The 17,242-nt window shown below is 50.9% G+C and overlaps 1 protein-coding gene across 1 annotated transcript; it reads left to right on the forward strand.

Moving 5' to 3' along the window:
* Positions 1-1,107: 1,107 nt before the first annotated feature.
* Aqp3 (aquaporin 3 (Gill blood group)) lies at positions 1,108-6,860 on the forward strand. The gene is made up of 6 exons (XM_052716605.1): positions 1,108-1,447; positions 4,305-4,431; positions 4,766-4,903; positions 5,220-5,338; positions 5,603-5,820; positions 5,903-6,860. Exons 1-6 carry the CDS (start codon positions 1,340-1,342, stop codon positions 6,069-6,071), a joined length of 879 nt encoding a protein of 292 aa, XP_052572565.1. The 5' UTR covers positions 1,108-1,339; the 3' UTR covers positions 6,072-6,860.
* Positions 6,861-17,242: the final 10,382 nt, after the last annotated feature.

A 17,242-nucleotide genomic window follows, 5' to 3' on the forward strand; every position in this document is an offset into this window, starting at 1 on the left:
GTCAATAAGTTGCTCAGGCTGGCCTTGAACTTACCCTTTAAGACAGACCTTTTTGAGACAGGGTCTCATTATGAAACCTAGGCTGATTCTAAATCCACAATTTCCCCACCTCAGTCTCCTGAGTGCCAGGATTGCAGGTGTGTGCCATGATACCTGACCCAGTTTAATCTGTCTTTAAAAAAAAATGAATTAATTATGCCAGATGTGCTGGCACATGTCTTTAATCTCAGCACTTGGGAGGCAGAGGCAGGTAGAGCTCTGTGAGTTCGAAGACCAGTCTGCATGGTGAGTTCCCAGCCAGCCAGGGCTACACAGTGAGACCCTGTCTCCAAAAAAATTCTGATGTATGTGTGGCACACGTACCAGTACCACTATGGATGTGTGGGATTAATTCTCCCCTTCTGCCTTCAAGTGGATTTCAGGGATTAAACACAGGTCATCACACTCTTCCTGCTGAGCCATCTCCTGTCCCCAGCCTAATTACTTAAAAGGATGGATTTACTTCAATGGGAGGTCAGCCAGGTGGGGAAAGGAGTTAAAAACAGCTGGAATTCACCCTCTGGCATGACGAGGCATGTCAGGACATCTGCAGCTCAGCCTCAGGAGCCACGGGTACAGTGCAGGAAGGCCCTACAAGAGAAAGTCCACATACCCCAGCCGGCACGTGCACATCAAAAGTATGATCAGGTACACAGGACATATGCAGTGTTAACACAGCTATGGATGTAACCGACCATCGCATGCAATATGTGACATGTCCCTAGGGCACAAGAAGGGCTGGTGAATTCTGGTTAGGACTCAGCACGCGTGTGCCCACCAGGGTAGGCACTGTGAGTTCTCTTCCCACTTGGGGCCCCTAGCCTCCTTTTCAGCCGCCTGACTGAGGACCTGCTCTATCTGGTCATCTTGTAGCAAGCTGGTTCCTCTTGGTGATGACAGATTTCACCCCTAGCGTGCAATGATGCCCACAAGACTCACTGTGAACCCGGGAGATCGCTTTTGCTTCAGGTCCTTTTTCACAGTACTTCAGTCCTTCCCTAAATTGACTCCCTCCCCTAAGCGTCCTCCAGAGCCAATCCACCCTTAAAGCTCCTTAGGACCTTCCACGCCAGCTCCTGTCACCCCGCGTCTCCACTAGCGCCCCTAGGCTGGGCGGTGGCTGGGGTGGCTGGGGGTGGCTGCACTCCGCCCCGGCAGGGTTCTACGGCTGAGGCTCCGCGGGCGGGGCCGCTCTCCCGTGCATATAAAGGGCGCCACCTAGGCTGCGGCCGTCGCTCTCGGTGCCCGCCGCTAGCCACTTCTCGTCCCCACGCCCGACCGCGTCGCTGCCTGCTTTGCCATGGGTCGACAGAAGGAGCTGGTGAACCGTTGCGGGGAGATGCTCCATATCCGCTACCGGCTGCTTCGCCAGGCGCTGGCGGAGTGCCTGGGGACCCTCATCCTTGTGGTGAGTGCAGGGAAGTGAACAGCCCTTTTTCCTTTCCAGCCCTCGTGCTCCCCAACTCCTTATTCCGAGGGACAGTTTTTCAAGGCCGATCCGACCAATTCCCACTGCTCTCCAGGCTAAACCCTCAGGGTCAAGCCGACCTCCAAAGCCCTCCCTCATCTTCACAGTTCTAACTCAGTTCCTGACAACCCTGACTCTTGAGAATGAACGTGTTACTCAGCAAGAACAACTCTGCTCCTTTACCCCTGGAGACCCAGACCACAGGCTGACAGAAGGGTCACCCCTACATTTCGGGGCCGTCAGCCTTTTCTCTTACCTCCCAGTCTTGCAGCTTCCCAGAGCCCCAGTCCCAGGATACAGTGAAAGCGAACGGACCCCTTATTAGGTTATTTGGGTCTTGGGTGTCTGGCCCCTAATGAATAATTAAGCCTCGGGAAGTCCAAAAGTTGCAGTGAAGTGAGGACAGATTACCACAGGTGGGGGCAGAGGGCGCAGGTCTCTGGGGCCGCTAGAGGCAAGATTGGAAGAAAGGAATGTCGCGGAGTTAGGCGATGGTGGAAGGAAATCTGAATGAAGGAAACAGGGTCCTAACAGAGGACTGGGTGTGTGCGCGTCTCTGAATTTGTTTCCCTCATGTCTAGTACTTCAGATCTCGTCTGCCACCCATGTACTCCCAGCGTCTCTGCAGAAGATTGTTGGCCTTTTGATCGATCCTTCCTCTGCTTCTCGGTTACTCGCGGCCCTCTGATCCCCCAAGCTGAGGTTTCTGCAGTTTCACCCCGAGTTCTTCTGGGTAACTCTGGGTGCATGTCTTAGTCTGACAGGCAGTTGCGGTGCTCATTTCCTGTCCCGGTTACTCTGATTTTCGATACATTTGTTTTCCTCTGAGGCTCTTCTGAATTGAGTTGTCTCATTGCAGTGGGTGGGTTACTTGAGTTGCAGCGCCCCCCGAGTCCTAGGTAATGTAGATCAGTTAAATGACAAGAGGGGGTGGTGGGGCAGGCTGGGGAGAAGAGGGCCCAGACTGGCCTCTGACCTCATAGACTAGTGGTCTAGCAGTTGTCCCCATTCCCTCTCTCCCCTGTGCCAAGAAGGGAGTTGGGGGACACTATCACACTCCTGCCACTCTTCCCTATCTTGATTTGTGAGTCCAGCCACCTGTTTGGGGGCACCAAGGACAAGGAAAGTGTCTTCCACGTCACAGAGAGCCTCCTTATCCCTTCCCAAGTCTCAGGTCAACTCCCCTGTGAAAAGAACAGTCAACCCTCGCTGAGTCCCAGGATCATTTGGCTTATCGTGGACCACAAAAAGAGTATGTTGGATTTGTGGTGAAGGCTTTCAGGCTCAGGTAGATGTGAGGTATCAGGTGTTGCTGAAAAGCAGAGCTGGGGTGGGGCAGACCTAGGGACACCCTGATGGGTGAGGGCTTGCTTGGGCACCTGTGTTGAGGACCCAGAACCTTGCAGTGTCAGAATCCAGGTTGTCTTTGGGGGTGAGAAAAGCCCTCTTCCCTGAGGTATATAGTTGGGTGGGGTGAGGGGCTAGCTGAGAACCTGGAGACAGGGGTGAGGGGGGTGGAGAAGGAAGAGGAAGATTAGCCCCAAGGTGGTGGAACTGGCTTTGATAACTCCTCCCTCCAAGGCCTCTTGGCATGAAGCCAGGTCTGGGCCTCAGGCAGGCAAAGAGCTCAGGCCAGGGTCTGGCTGGGCACAGTGCTGCAGACCTCCACGTGCCTCCACCCCGAACTCTTACAATCTCCAACCTTTGCTTCACCCTGCCTGCACACCTTTGCCCTGAATCACCTCCACTGGCTTCCCTGTCTCATCTTTCTGGGTGATAATAATCAGTGCTTAACAACTCAGTCCACGGCGCGGACCCATTAGAGTTAATGGAGCGCGGCCTGCTGGCTAGCAGAGTACTTTTTTTTTTTTTTTTTTAAAGACAGGGTCTCTCTACATGGCCCTGGTTGTCTTGGAACTATGTAGACCAGGCTGGCCTCGAACTCACAGACATCTGCCTGTCTCTGCCTCCTGAGTTGCTGGGATCAGGCCCAGCTCAGCATAGCACTTTTAGTAATGGAGAAGTGAGAAAGGAGACCCAGGGCTGGGCTGGAGGAGCTTTGAGGGACGCTAGAGACTCAGGAGGACAGTATTTTACAGCTTGTGGAGAGTATTTCCCCTTTTGAACATGTACTGTGTCCCATACATGCTGAACTTGAGGGACTCTAGTTCCTTTTAGTCCCTCTCTCCCAGGTAGAAGGTTAGAACAGATCTCACTGGCGTTGGAGAGAAAAGCCTCTTAAAACCTAGTATTTAGGACTCTCCTCCAGGCAGAGGGTTGGAGAAGGGAGGGGAAGGTTAGCCTGGGAGGTGCTGACTGAGAAGGACAGTTCCAGGAGAGGGAAGTTGTTAAGTGAGGAATGTGGTGAGGGCCGGGCACTCAGATATTTCAAGAGTAGATTCAACCTTACTTTTGTTCTCCTTCCAATCTCCGGGTCCCCCCATCACCTCCGCTGTGACCTTAGCTTTGGAACGGCGTGCGTGCAGGGGCAGGGTACTTTCTACCTCTGTGTGCCAGGTCTGGAGGGCAGAGGCAGAAACTGCTAGAGTGACAGCCCCCTCCCATGCCCTTCTGAACCAGTGGATATTGTTCGGCCATCTGGGTTCCCAGTCCGATACCCATTCCAAGTCCCTCCCACGGGGCTCTGCGATATTCACGATGGAACGCAAGCCGGTGAAGGACTTGTGGTTACAGCAGGAAGGATTTGGGTTCCGTTCCAGGAAAGACCTCCAGTCTTCTGTGTTAGCAGGAGTCGCTGGTCTCAATGGGACTTCCTCTGTTCTGTTTTCTGACACAGATGTTTGGCTGTGGCTCCGTGGCTCAGGTGGTGCTCAGCCGGGGCACCCATGGTGGCTTCCTCACCATCAACTTGGCTTTTGGATTCGCCGTCACCCTTGCCATCTTGGTGGCCGGCCAAGTGTCTGGTAAGGCCTCCACCTCAGTCTCAGTCCTCGGCCCTCATCATCAGCATTTCCAACAAGTGTCTGGCTAGAGAGCTGAGAGGGAGGGGTATCCCCAAGTGTGGGTCCTAACAGTGCCCTCAGCTTTGGGACCTTTGGAGACAAGGGTGGAAGAGACTTGACACTCTAGAACCTTTGACTCTCACCTTGCAATCAAAGATTATCAATCTGGGACACAGTCCAACTGCCATGCAGGCCAAGGAAACCTTCCTGCAGCCCAGAAGGGAGGTGCACATGGGAGCCCTGGCCTCCCCGCGGTGGTGGGCTGTAGCTAATAGGTTCTACCCCCTCTCCTCAGGAGCCCACTTGAACCCCGCTGTGACCTTTGCCATGTGCTTCCTGGCACGGGAGCCCTGGATCAAGCTGCCCATCTACACCCTGGCACAGACGCTGGGGGCCTTCTTGGGCGCGGGGATCGTTTTCGGGCTGTACTATGGTAAGCATCGCCCATCCTGCCCTTCTCCACGGCACTCTCGATCTTTAAGTACCTGTTGGCGCCAGTCCCGTTGATGACAGCTGAGGCCTGCCCAGGCCCGGGGCTCATGACTCATGAACACTCAGGCCCAGGTTGGGGGCTCCAAGGGAAAGAAACAAGTTGGGCAACAACAGATTCTCAGGTCCTCCACCCCACCCCGCTGCCTGTGCCTCCAGAGTAATATGCTTACCCATGACCCCTGGCAGGGTGGGGAGGGCAGGGCTGGGAGGGTAGGCTCTGCCTGCACTCACAACGGATCTACTCTGTCACCAACCAGATGCAATCTGGGGCTTTGCCAACAATGAGCTTTTCGTCTCCGGCCCCAATGGCACAGCGGGCATCTTTGCCACCTACCCCTCTGGACACTTGGACATGGTCAATGGCTTCTTTGATCAGGTATGGATTGGGGACATGCGAGGTGAATGCAGAGGAACAGACTTGTTTTGGACAACACTTCTTGATTGTAGCAGGATTTCTCAATTTGTGGAGGACCCCCGACCTCAGATCATGGTGGCAGGTCCTTTATAAAGCATGGAGCTTCCCACTGAATTGCTGGGCTTGCAAGCATCCTACCTAGTCAGGGCAAGGCAGAGAGACGGAGGGAAGGATGGGAGCATTGAGGAAGGAGCCATCTCTCACCTTGTTCTCTCGGCTTTCCAGTTCATAGGCACAGCCTCCCTCATCGTCTGTGTGCTGGCCATTGTTGACCCCTATAACAACCCTGTCCCCCGTGGCCTGGAGGCCTTCACTGTGGGCCTTGTGGTCCTGGTCATTGGAACCTCCATGGGCTTCAATTCTGGCTATGCTGTCAACCCTGCCCGAGACTTCGGCCCTCGTCTTTTCACCGCTCTAGCTGGCTGGGGCTCAGAAGTCTTCACGTGAGTACAGCTGCCGCTCAGCTTAGCTTGCCTGTCCCCTGCCCGGCCTGCCTGCCTCTGATCACCTGTCTCTGTCCTCCAGGACCGGCCGGCACTGGTGGTGGGTACCCATCGTCTCTCCGCTCCTGGGTTCCATCGCTGGCGTCTTTGTGTACCAGCTCATGATTGGTTGCCACTTGGAGCAGCCCCCACCCTCCACTGAGGCAGAGAATGTGAAGCTGGCTCACGTGAAGCACAAGGAACAGATCTGAGTGGGCAGCAGCCATCCCACTGTTCACTCTCTTGAGTATCCACTGACTGTGTGGGGGCCACTTCCTAAACGCACCCTTGTGATGCCTCTCACAGGCTAAGATGCTCCTGTAACCCACTGCCCCTGCTGGATGGCCCTTTCAAAGTTTCTACTGAACTTCTGCCCAATAAAACATTAGGTCCCCACTCTTAAGTCAACATAGGATAGCAAGTAGGACCAAACATCCTTCTGTTTCCCGAAAAGAAAAGAACGTGCAGCATGTGTGTTTTTATGCAGGCATGTGTGCTGTTTTCCAGGCATTCAGGGCAAGGGACCAAATTTTCAAAACAGACCCTAGCAGCTCAAGGGAGCCCAGGGGAAGGGAGTGAGTACGGAAAGTACCAGAGTGTGCATGCTTCAGGGACTCCATGTGGAGGTGGACCCAGAAGTGTGCTTCTGAGTATGTGTGCGTCTGCTCTTCTTTTACAGTGGGTTTCTAGGCTTTGGGAGTAGGAAAGAGATAAGAGAGGCACTGCTCACATCTGGAGCTGTGACCCCTGAGTAGGGACTGTGTAGTGTATTTCTGTCATAAGATAGGCATTGGGGTGGGGATGAAGTCCAGGCCGCAAGTTTCATATTTTCTGTTTTTTTAAAAAAATATATAAATATACACGTACATTTTATATATATATATGTTACAGTCTTAGGAATAGGGGTAGGGAGACTCCTTTTTAAAGGGGTTGTTTCCTTCCTTTAATCCTCCAATCAACAATGTACTATTGCCTTTTATAAAAAAAAGAATAAAATGTATGCATAAAACAGGAACTGTGCCTTTCTGCTTGTTTTTTGTTTGTTTTGAGAGAAAGTCTATGTAGCCCTGGCTATCTATCCTGGGACTCACTATGTAGACCAGGCTGGCGTTGAACTCACAGAGATACCTTGTTGGCATCAAAAGCATATGCTATCCCATCAGAGTCTGCTCTTTCTGAAACTAGGATTGGAGCTTTGGTGTTATTTGACCACAAACTCCCAGGTGTCTGGAGTCCAATCTCAGCTTGTATTTAGTGATTCCCACTTTCCATCCTCTTGAGCACCTTCCGAATGCTTCCATCTCACCCCACTCCCTAGGAAGGAAATTTGGAGCCCCTAAGGCAGGCAGAGCTGCCCAGAGAACTGAGAGGGTAAGAAAGTCCCCCATGGCTTGAAGAGGCCAGTCAGACTGGGAACCTGTAATGTCCTCTTCAGCTGCTTAAGCTCCGTCCAGACTTCTTAGCAGCCCCCTGCAACTGGCAGTCCACACAGGCTCCTCAGGGGTAACACCCTGAGAACAGGGCTCTTTCCGAGGTCCCCACTGTATCTGAGAACGCTCCAAAGTCCTCCACCCATGTCCAGGTTCTCCAGAACCTCTCCCTGTCCTGACCCACCCCATTACAATGCTCTCTACCTTTACTCCTGGCTACTTCTCTGCGACCCTGGGCTTGCCTACTTCATCATCCCATCTAGAGTCACTTGCCTGAACCAAGAACCTCTGTTGTGTTTACTGGAGTCCCCTTCTGCCTCATTAGTCCGGGACACGTCCCTGCCCAGTAAGGCACGGGTTGTGTGACAAGCCGGCACACCTGAGCCAGGAAGTACGCCTCATTTCCGGCTTCCTTACTCTATCTGACTTAGATTTCACCAGGAAGATGAGGGGAACCTTCCTGCAGAGTTAACCCTGTAGGAACCAGAGGCTTTGGGGCCTGCACAGTTGTGCTTTTCCAAGGCTCTTGCACCCTGGCCCCTTCACAGATGAGACCCAGGCCCAGAAAGGGTGGGAGGCAACTTCAGACCATACAGCTAGGACTGTGACCTGGGAATGGGTGCGAGAAGACAATTCCTCCACGGATCTCTACCCTTTCCTTGTCCCCAACTCCCAAGAGGCATGTCTGGAATGCTGGAGAGACCTGAGCCAGAGGGAGTGTCCCTTTCCCAGACCCTGAGGGGGAAGAATGGTGAACCCTGGGAGGAGAAGGTGCCTGCAGAGTTTCATTCAGCATACCATACCAGCTTCATTGAGCAGCCACACCAGTTCCTCCTTGGGACCTCTCCATCCATGACCCTGCCCCACCACCCTTCCTTTCAAATCCCACCGGTCAGCCAGTGGGTGGCAGGAGGTCTTCAGGTGCGGTGACCCGAAGACGCTGGAACCTGGGATCCATGCCCATCACAGCCTCTCTGGTGTGTTTGTGTTCTTTCTCTGGACCTTAGTTTCCTTGTCTGTGACACTGGGGTTACTAAAAGGAGTAAATAATAGGGGATGATTCATAAGAAGGGCTTAGCAGGCTGGCAAGAGGGCTCAGCAGGTAAAGGCACCTGCCGTCAAGTCTGACAAGGTAAGTCTGATCTCTGGAACCCAAACGGTGGAGGAAAGAACTCAACCCCCAAAAGTTGTCCCCTGAGCCCCACACTTGCACCCTGGCCTGTTCACACACACATACACACATGCAACAATAAATGTAATTAAAAATATAAGTGGGCTTAACAGTGACCAGAAGTCAGTAAATGACCCCGCATGACTTTTACTCGCAGAACCAGGACGGGGTGGGAAAGCCGGGGCCGAGAGGGGATGCCGGGAGCTGTTTTGTAAAGGTCATTGAATTCAACAAACATCGTTCACGTGCGATGCCTTCCACAGCTGTGAATTTACTGGGAGGGGAAGGAGGAAGGGGGGTGGTGACTTGCTCCTCTGTGTCCAAACCCGACAAGGCTCTTGGGATGGGTAAGAGAGGCAAGACCGAGCCACAGTGTGCAAGGCAGAGGTGGACAAGGGGATATGTTGGAGCAGTGAGTGGGAACAGGAGCGAGGCAGCCACCTTGTGACCCCTCCAGGCAAGGAGCTCCCCATGAATACTCCACTCTGAATAGGCACTCACGGCTATTAGCAAATAAATTCTGGAAGGAAAATGCTCTACTTCCTATAAGAAAGTTTCTCTTCCATTTCACAGAATTTGTTTTCAGGGAAGCTAGGGAGAATTGTCCCATGGAAGGGCAGCTGTATCTTAGGGCTTGCAGAAGGCTCTTCCTCTAAGCTTCAAGTCCTTGTCACAAACCCCTTTGAAGGAGGCATCTTTCTTCTTCTTTTTCTGAGATAGGGTTTCTCTGTAGCCCTGGCTGTCCTGGAACTCGCTCTGTAGCCCAGGCTAGCCTCAAACTTAGAGAGATCCACCCGCCTCTGCCTCCAGAGTGCTGGGATTAAAGACCTGCATTACCACACCGGCTCCATATTCCTTAAAGCGCCGATGTGCTCCAATCCGCTCCCTGAAAATTGAGCTTGGCTGCTGTTTGGATACCTGGCTCTGTGTCTGTGCACACAGGCAAATGCGCATTTCCTGAGGCTTCTTGTGGGGCTGTCTTTCACCGTGTCAGGCTGTCTGCGTCTCTGGTTTTCTTCATCTTTGGCTCTCTGTGTGTGTGTGTGTGTGTGTGTGTGTGTGTTACTGCCTAGTTCTTCACGTAGCTCTGGAGAGGCATCTTGTATATACTTGAGTCCATTTCTCCGTGTAGTTGGTGTACATCTCTAAGTGTAGACAGCCTTCTATGCTCCAGGGCATGTCTTCCTAATTCCTGGTAATGAGCTCTGGCTTGCTGAGCCTTTTTTTTTTTTTCTGAAAAAGTTGGGTGGGGCATCCCTAAGCTTGGAGAAACTTGGGTGAGGTAGAGTTGGGTGGGGTGGGAAGACAAGAAAAGAGCCTACTCCACCCAGTATGGAGGCCCTAGAGCCATGGCTCTCAACCTGCGGGTCATGACCCAAGTGGGGGTCGCGTATCAGATATTTACATCACTACGATTCGTAACAGTAGCAAAATTACAGTTATGAAATAGTAACAGAATAATTTTATGGTTGGGGGGTCACCACCACATGAGGAACTAGATTAAAGGGTTGCAGCATTGGGAAAGTTGAGAACCATGGTCCTAAAGGCTAGAGAAAGCTCAGCCCCCCCCCCAAGGAAACAGGAGGGTGTTGGCTGAGGAAGGGAGGAAGGAGCTTGTGTTTCAGAGAAGGCAGCTGAGCTGTCCCAGGGAGGGATGGAAGTGGGAAGGAAGGAGGCACCGAGAGACTGCCCATCCCTTAGGCCTAAAAGGGGTCTTGACAATAGAATGCCTAAATCCTAAGAGGACAGAGGAGTGGGTGTGTCTGCATATTATCTGGGAAGGACCCACTCAGGGACCCAGGGAGGGGCTGCATGCTTCGAGCTTTGGCCATAGGCTTCAAGGTAGCAGCAGAAACAGAGACTGCCTTAGGCACCATTGCTGTGGGGGGCTTCAAAGGAACACCTCCTCTTCAAAGAAAGCAAGAATTGGACCTGAAAGTCTCTTTGGATCTCAATCCAGACCTCTAGGTCTCTAGGACTGCAAGCTAGCCCTTGCCAGCAACAAGACACAGGCAGGTGGGAGTCTCTGTTAGCCTGGTTCCAAGCTCTGCTGGCTGTGCCCAGGAGACTAAGACCCGTGAACCGTATCACCTCTTGTTGTGGTTCCCGGTTGACTTTGGCAAGTGGAGGCATATCTAGGAAATAAGAGGGCGAGGAGGGTGAGAGAGGAAGGTCAAGGTATTTGTGCCTGTTCCAAGAATCCATCTTCTGAGTTCTACAAGTTGCCCATCTTGTTCCTCCTGAGTGAGAGCCAATGGTTGTTGGCCTTCATTCTGAATGAAGGCCAGTAAGGATCCTATGTGCTTCTGTGCTTTGGCTCTTAAAGTGGGGGTAGTAATGGTACCCACATCCTTAGGTTGCATAAAGTGAGGATGAAGTGAGTTAACACGCGTTGGGACAAGGGACAAAGTTAGATGGCGTGATGACAGGCCTCCTCCTCTGAACTGAAGAGGGGCAGTGCAGCCGGGCTTGGAAATGAGACACCCATCCCTCCAGCACCAGCAGCTAAAATCTCCAGCCCCCCACTTCCACCCCATTCACAGCCTTTGTCAAAATGCCAGAGTGAGCCGGGCGGTGGTGGCACACGCCTTTAATCCCAGCACTCGGGAGGCAGAGCCAGGCGGATCTCTGTGAGTTCGAGGCCAGCCTGGGCTACCAAGTGAGTCCCAGGAAAGGTGCAAAGCTACACAGAGAAACCCTGTCTCGAAAAACAAAAAAAAAAAAAAAAAAAAAAAAATGCCAGAGTGAGAGGCTGTAGTGTCAAGAAGGGACGTGTGAGACCTTTCCCTACCTTCGGGGTTCTCTGGGTAGAACACCTTACTCCAATCACCTAGACCAACTTTTCTGAATCCTTCAATCCCCCGCTTTGAAGAAGCCATTGGATGCAGCCTTATTACGCTTACCATCCTTATTACAGTCCTCTTCCTCTGCCCGCCCCACACCCTCCTCCGTGTCTAGGGACGGAAGCCAGGGTTTCATGTGTGCTAAGCAGCACTTCACTCCTGAGCTGTAACCCACAGCTCCGCGTTGTTTTGTAGGCTCCTTGATCTGTGCTGAACTCCAATTTTGCTCCCTTACTGCTCAGAGCTGACTAGGCTTGGCTGGGAGAGATTAGGGAGGGAGAGAGGACTCTGGAGGTCTGATAATCATCTGGTTACAGTTCACTGCTTGTCTCCATGGAAATGCCCCCCACAGATGAGGAGGTACCTGAAATGTCAGGCTACACCTCCTCGGCCAGGCCGCTCTGCTCAGGTCACTGCCAAGCCTGGCCTGGAAATTTGCTGAGGGAGGGGAGGAGGTGCCAGGCCTGAATCTACAAGCAAGCTGCAGGCCCCGGACTATGGCAGCTCCTTCTTGATAGAGGTAAGTAACATTTAGCTGAGAGATCCCTAGTTTCCTGTCAGGGCTGGGAAGAGTAGTTTGACCCCTGACCCAAGGACAAAGTCATCCCTTTATCAGATAAAGGGATAGCTTGCAACACCTTCAGCCCTTGGAGCCCTGTGTGTGTGTGTGTGTGTGTGTGTGTGTGTGTGTGTTTCCACATACATGAGAAAACGTATCTCCTAGAACTAATGAAGAACCAGGAGTGTGCATATGTTCACACCGATGCATTTACACCCCTTCTCACCCCTCCCATACTCATTCCACAAGTGGCCCATCTGCTTTCATACATGCAGTGAGCTCTCACCCTGACATCCACTCAATGTTGTGTGACTTTTCTTGGGGAGACATGAACGAGTGCTCATCCTAGATAAGGCACCAAGGACAGACCAAAGAAATAATTCCACCCAAGTCTAGTTTGGTCTACTGGAGTTTAATTGGGGTTACTTATCAGGAGCATGGGAGACTTATGGGTGGCAACACCACCAAAGAAAAGTCCCCCAATTTATACATCTTCAGGAGGGAGCAGAACCTCATTGCCTTCCCCACTTCCGGGGGAAATGTTCATGGGTTCAGTCTTGTGAAGGTCATCTGGGTTAATCACGCTTCTCTGATCTCAAGACAGCAACACTTACTCACTCACACACTCAGACTCAGACACATGCTGTAACACACTCAGGTACACCAACACCCTCACATGCTCACATTCGTAGGCTTGTACACTGACGTCCTCATATTCTGCTTAGGCACGTGTAGACACTCCTAGGTTCGTTCAAATGAAGTATACACACCCACACTCCTCCCTGTAGGGAGCCCAGAGCCACCCATTTGTGACTGAGAGTGACTGGAAGTGTTATGTGAGTAAGTGTGGGGTAAGGAGAAAAGAGGGGAGGCATGACACTGTGGATAAGTCACAGAGGTTAAGAAGTGGGTTTGGTGAGTTGGAAGGGTGGCTCGGAGCTAAAGAGCACTTGTTGCTCTTTCAAGGAGCTGGGTTTGGTTCCCAGCACTCACATGGTGGCTCACAATCAGCTATGTAATTCCAGTTCCAGGGGAGCCAAAGCCCTCTTCTGACCTCTGCCAGTACTGCACACATATGGTGTATACACACACACACACACACACACACACACACACACACACACACACACACCCCTCTGCAGGCAAAACGCTTGTACATAAAAGAAAAGCAAACACAATTAAAAAAAAAAAGCCAAAAGCCGGGCGGTGGTGGTGCACACCTTTAGTCCCAGCACTCGGGAGGCAGCGCCACATGGATCTCTGTGAGTTCAAGGCCAGCCTGGTCTACAGAGTGAGATCCAGAAACCCTGTCTTGAAAAAACCATAAAAAAAAAAAAAGAAGTGGCATTGGGGAAGTCTTTAGATTTTCAGATCACAGCTAAGATTTTCAGAACAAGGGATAAAGAGACCAGGAGAACTGACTTTCTTTCATGTGAAATGACCTCAGTATGTATCCCAAACTGGCCTTGGCCTTGAACCTGAGATCCTCCTGCCTCAGCCCCCCTTCTCCCCCTTGCTGGGATTATAGGTTTTATTGCCACACCTAGCTTCTGAGTCTCATTGTCTGGGTGGGTACACAGAAACTGTCAGCAGATACCTGCTGGATGAGCGAATAGCAGGGTTGACTAAATCCCCGCATTCAACGGGAAGAGCTCCTGGCCTGTCACACAGAAGCCTGGAGTCCTAGGCAACCACAGAGTCTGAAGTCACCTGTTTGTCCCTTTGCTTCTGTTCCACAGAGCAGAGAGGTGAGTCTCAAAGCACAGGGAACTTGCGTGAAGGTGCTGGGTGCCGTGACCAGTCCAGCTCTGAGTCGTGGGTGTGGACATGTCACCTACTCCCAAGGATATCTGATTTCTGAGAGAAACCTCCCGGCTCCGCCGCTGGCTTGGGTGAATGGAAAAGACTGCTTTGGGCTGTCCCAGGGATCTGGGGCCTAGCTAGGAAAGGAGACGCAAGATTTGTTATTTTATTTATTTATTTATTTATTTTTTGGTTTGTTTTTGTTTTCGAGACAGGGTTTCTCTGTGTAGCTTTGGTGCCTGTCCTGGATCTCACTCTGTAGACCAGGCTGGCCTCGAACTCACAGAGATCCGCCTGCCTCTGCCTCCCGAGTGCTGGGATTAAAAGTGTGCGCTACCACCGCTGCTGGGCTATTTTTTCAGTTTTTTTTTTTTTTCGTTTTTTTTTTCGTTTTTCGAGACAGGGTTTCTCTGTGTAGCTTTGCACCTTTCCTGGGACTCGCTTGGTAGCCCAGGCTGGCCTCGAACTCACAGAGATCCACCTGGCTCTGCCTCCCGAGTGCTGGGATTAAAGGCGTGCGCCACCACCGCCCGGCCTATTTTTTCAGTTTTAACTTCTTCTTCTTCTCCTTCTCCTTCTCCTTCTCCTTCTCCTTCTCCTTCTCCTTCTCCTTCTCCTTCTCCTTCTCCTTCTCCTTCTTCTTCTTCTTCTTCTTCTTCTCTCTCTCTCTCTCTCTCTCTCTCTCTCTCTCTCTCTCTCTCTGTGTGTGTGTGTGTGTGTGTGTGTGTGTGTGTACACGTGCTACACATGGAGGTCAAAGGACAGCTTTGGGAGTTAGTTCTCTTTCCAACATGGATTCCCAGGATCAAACTCAGGTCACCAGGCTTTTTACCCACGGAGCCATCTTGCTGTCCCCTCCCCATTGGCCTTTCTGGCAGAGGATTTGGACTAATTCATCTGTTTATTCATTCTTCAGATATTCTTTTTATTTGGGGGTGGGGGACAGGGTCTCATGTAGCCCAGGTTGGTTTTGAACTCTTTTTTTTTTTTTTTTTAAGATTTATTTATTTATTATGTACAAAGAAGAGGGCGCCAGATCTCATTACAGATGGTTGTGAGTCACCATGTGGGTGCTGGGAATTGAACTCAGGACCTCTGGAAGGGCAGTCAGTGCTCTTAACCTCTGAGCCATCTCTCCAGCCCCTGGACTTGAATTCTTTATTATTATTTTTTTAAGATTTATTTATTACATATACAGTGTTCTGCCTGCATGTACCCTGCAGGCCAGATGAGGGAACCAGATCTCATTACAGATGGTTGTGAGCCACCATATGGATACTGGGAATTGAACTCAGGACCTTTGGAAGAGGAGCCAGTGCTCTTAACCCCTGAGCCATCTCTCCAGCCTCTTGAACTCCTTATGTAGCCAAGGCTGACCTTGAAGTCTCTATCTTCCTGCTTCTACCTCTCAAATGCTGGCATTACGAGTGTGTACCACCAGGCTAAGCGTGTGTGTGGTGTGTGTGTGGTGTGTGTGTCTGCGTGTTGCTGAGGATGGAACTCAGGGACTCATGCATGCTAAGGCATACATTCTGTCACTGAGTTAAACTCCTGGCTCAAGTATTCTTTTTATGGCAGGCTATGATAAGTGTCAGGATTGGCAGTGTTGTGATGGGCAAGATAATACAGCAATATCTAGCAGGAAGTAGCTAGATGCAAAAAGACATCTCATCCAGCACGCCTTAGGTAATAATGACAATCATCTGAGTGAACGGAGACATCTAGATCAAAACTGCAAATCCAGCATCCACCCGCTTCCTGTCTCTGCCCTTTTCCTTCCATTTGGCAGCCTCATGGTAAGGCTGGAGCCTCCCATGGTTTCAAGACAGCTGGTAGTGGTTTTCAGGCTAACTCCTTCCTTTAATGTTAGCAGGGCACACCTCTGTCACAGCTGTTTTGACAAACACTCCAACTGAACTCTGATGGACCAGCTTGGCCAGATGCCTAACATAGAGTCACAAGAATGGCCTGACCTGGTTGGATTAGTCTAAGTCACATGACTCCTTCTGGCCCCAAGAGATGTCCCTCAGCTCCCTCTGGATAAAATGGATTCGTAAATGGAAACTGAGCAGTACTAGCAAAGGACACAGGAGCCACCTGAACTTCAATCTTATTTAATGGAGTGAAGAAAGAGTCTGTCAGAGGACGTTGGACAGCTGGGCATGTAACTGGCCGGTAGAATACTTGCTTAGCTCCACAAGGCCCCGAATTCAATCTTCAGTACTGGGGTAGGGGTGGGAAGACTATCTCTACATAATTTGTAGGGCCCAGTACAAAACGCACATGCAGCTTGACTCCTTGCTGAGGGGCTGAAGAGGTGGTTCAGCAGTTAAGGGAGCTTGCTGTCCTGCCAAAGGACCCAAGTTTGGTTCCCAGCACCTGGCTCACGATCACCTGTAACTCTAGCTCCAGGGCATCCAGTGCCTCCTCTGGCCTCTGAAGAGCACCTACACACGTGTGGCATACTTGCACACATAAATAACAATACCTTTAAAAAGAAGAGATTGTGGGCTGGAGAGATGGCTCAGCGGTTAAGAGCACTGGCTGCTCTTCTAGAGGTCCTGAGTTCAATTCCCAGCTACAACGTGGTGGCTCACAACCATCTGTAATGAGATCTGGCACGTAGGCAGAACACTGTATACATAATACACAATAAATAAATCTTTGAAAAAAAAAGAAGAGATTGTGAAAAAAGATTAGTTGCTCAAAATGTCTAAAGTTGGGTGTGGTAGAGCACATCTACAATCTCAGCACTTGGGATATTGAGGAGGATCACAAGTTGGAAGCCAGCTTAGGCTACATGAGGAGATCCTAATGGACCCTTCCTTCCTTCCTTCCTTCCTTCCTTCCTTCCTTCCTTCCTTCCTTCCTTCCTTCCTTTCTTCTTATCAGAAAATTATTTTAACAGTTACAAAACATTTTTTTATTTTTTTTACAAAACATTTTTTAACAGAATCAAAATAAACTGGCAATTATTTTTTAAAATGTATTCTATTAATTGTGTGTACTTGAATTTTGTGTGTGTACCATGCACATGTCTGATATCCAGGGAGGTCGGAAGAGGAGACAAACCCCCTGGAACTGGAGTTACAGATAGTTGTGAGTCACCATTGGGGAACTGGGACTCTAGTACTCTTAACCACTGAACCATCTCTCCAGCCCCCAAACTGATTATTTTGTGATTTTGAGAAGTCCTTAGACTTGAGGTCCTGCTGAAGTAGAAGTAAAATCAATAAAATGTCTTGGAAATTATTCCAGATGCTCATGTCTGTCACACTTAGCTCCGAGGAGATCACTCAGTCCTTTTAAAAAAGGACCTTAATATGGTGGCACATGTCCTTAGTCCCAGCACCTGGGAGGCAGAGGCAGGTGGATCTCTGTGAGCTCCAAGCCAGGCTGGTCTAGTAGTGAGTTCCAGGACAGCCAGAATCACACAGCGAGACCCTGTCTTAAAAATAAAAACAAGGGGCTGGATAGATAGCTCAGTAGTTAAGAACACTGACTGTTCTTCCAGATGACCTGGGTTCAATTCCCAGCACCCACATGGCAGCTCACAACTGTCTGTAACTCCAGTTCC

This window comes from Peromyscus californicus, unplaced genomic scaffold (genome assembly GCF_007827085.1).
Source record: "Peromyscus californicus insignis strain IS unplaced genomic scaffold, ASM782708v3 Scaffold_5__1_contigs__length_169319896, whole genome shotgun sequence".
Classification (NCBI taxonomy): domain Eukaryota; kingdom Metazoa; phylum Chordata; class Mammalia; order Rodentia; family Cricetidae; genus Peromyscus; species Peromyscus californicus.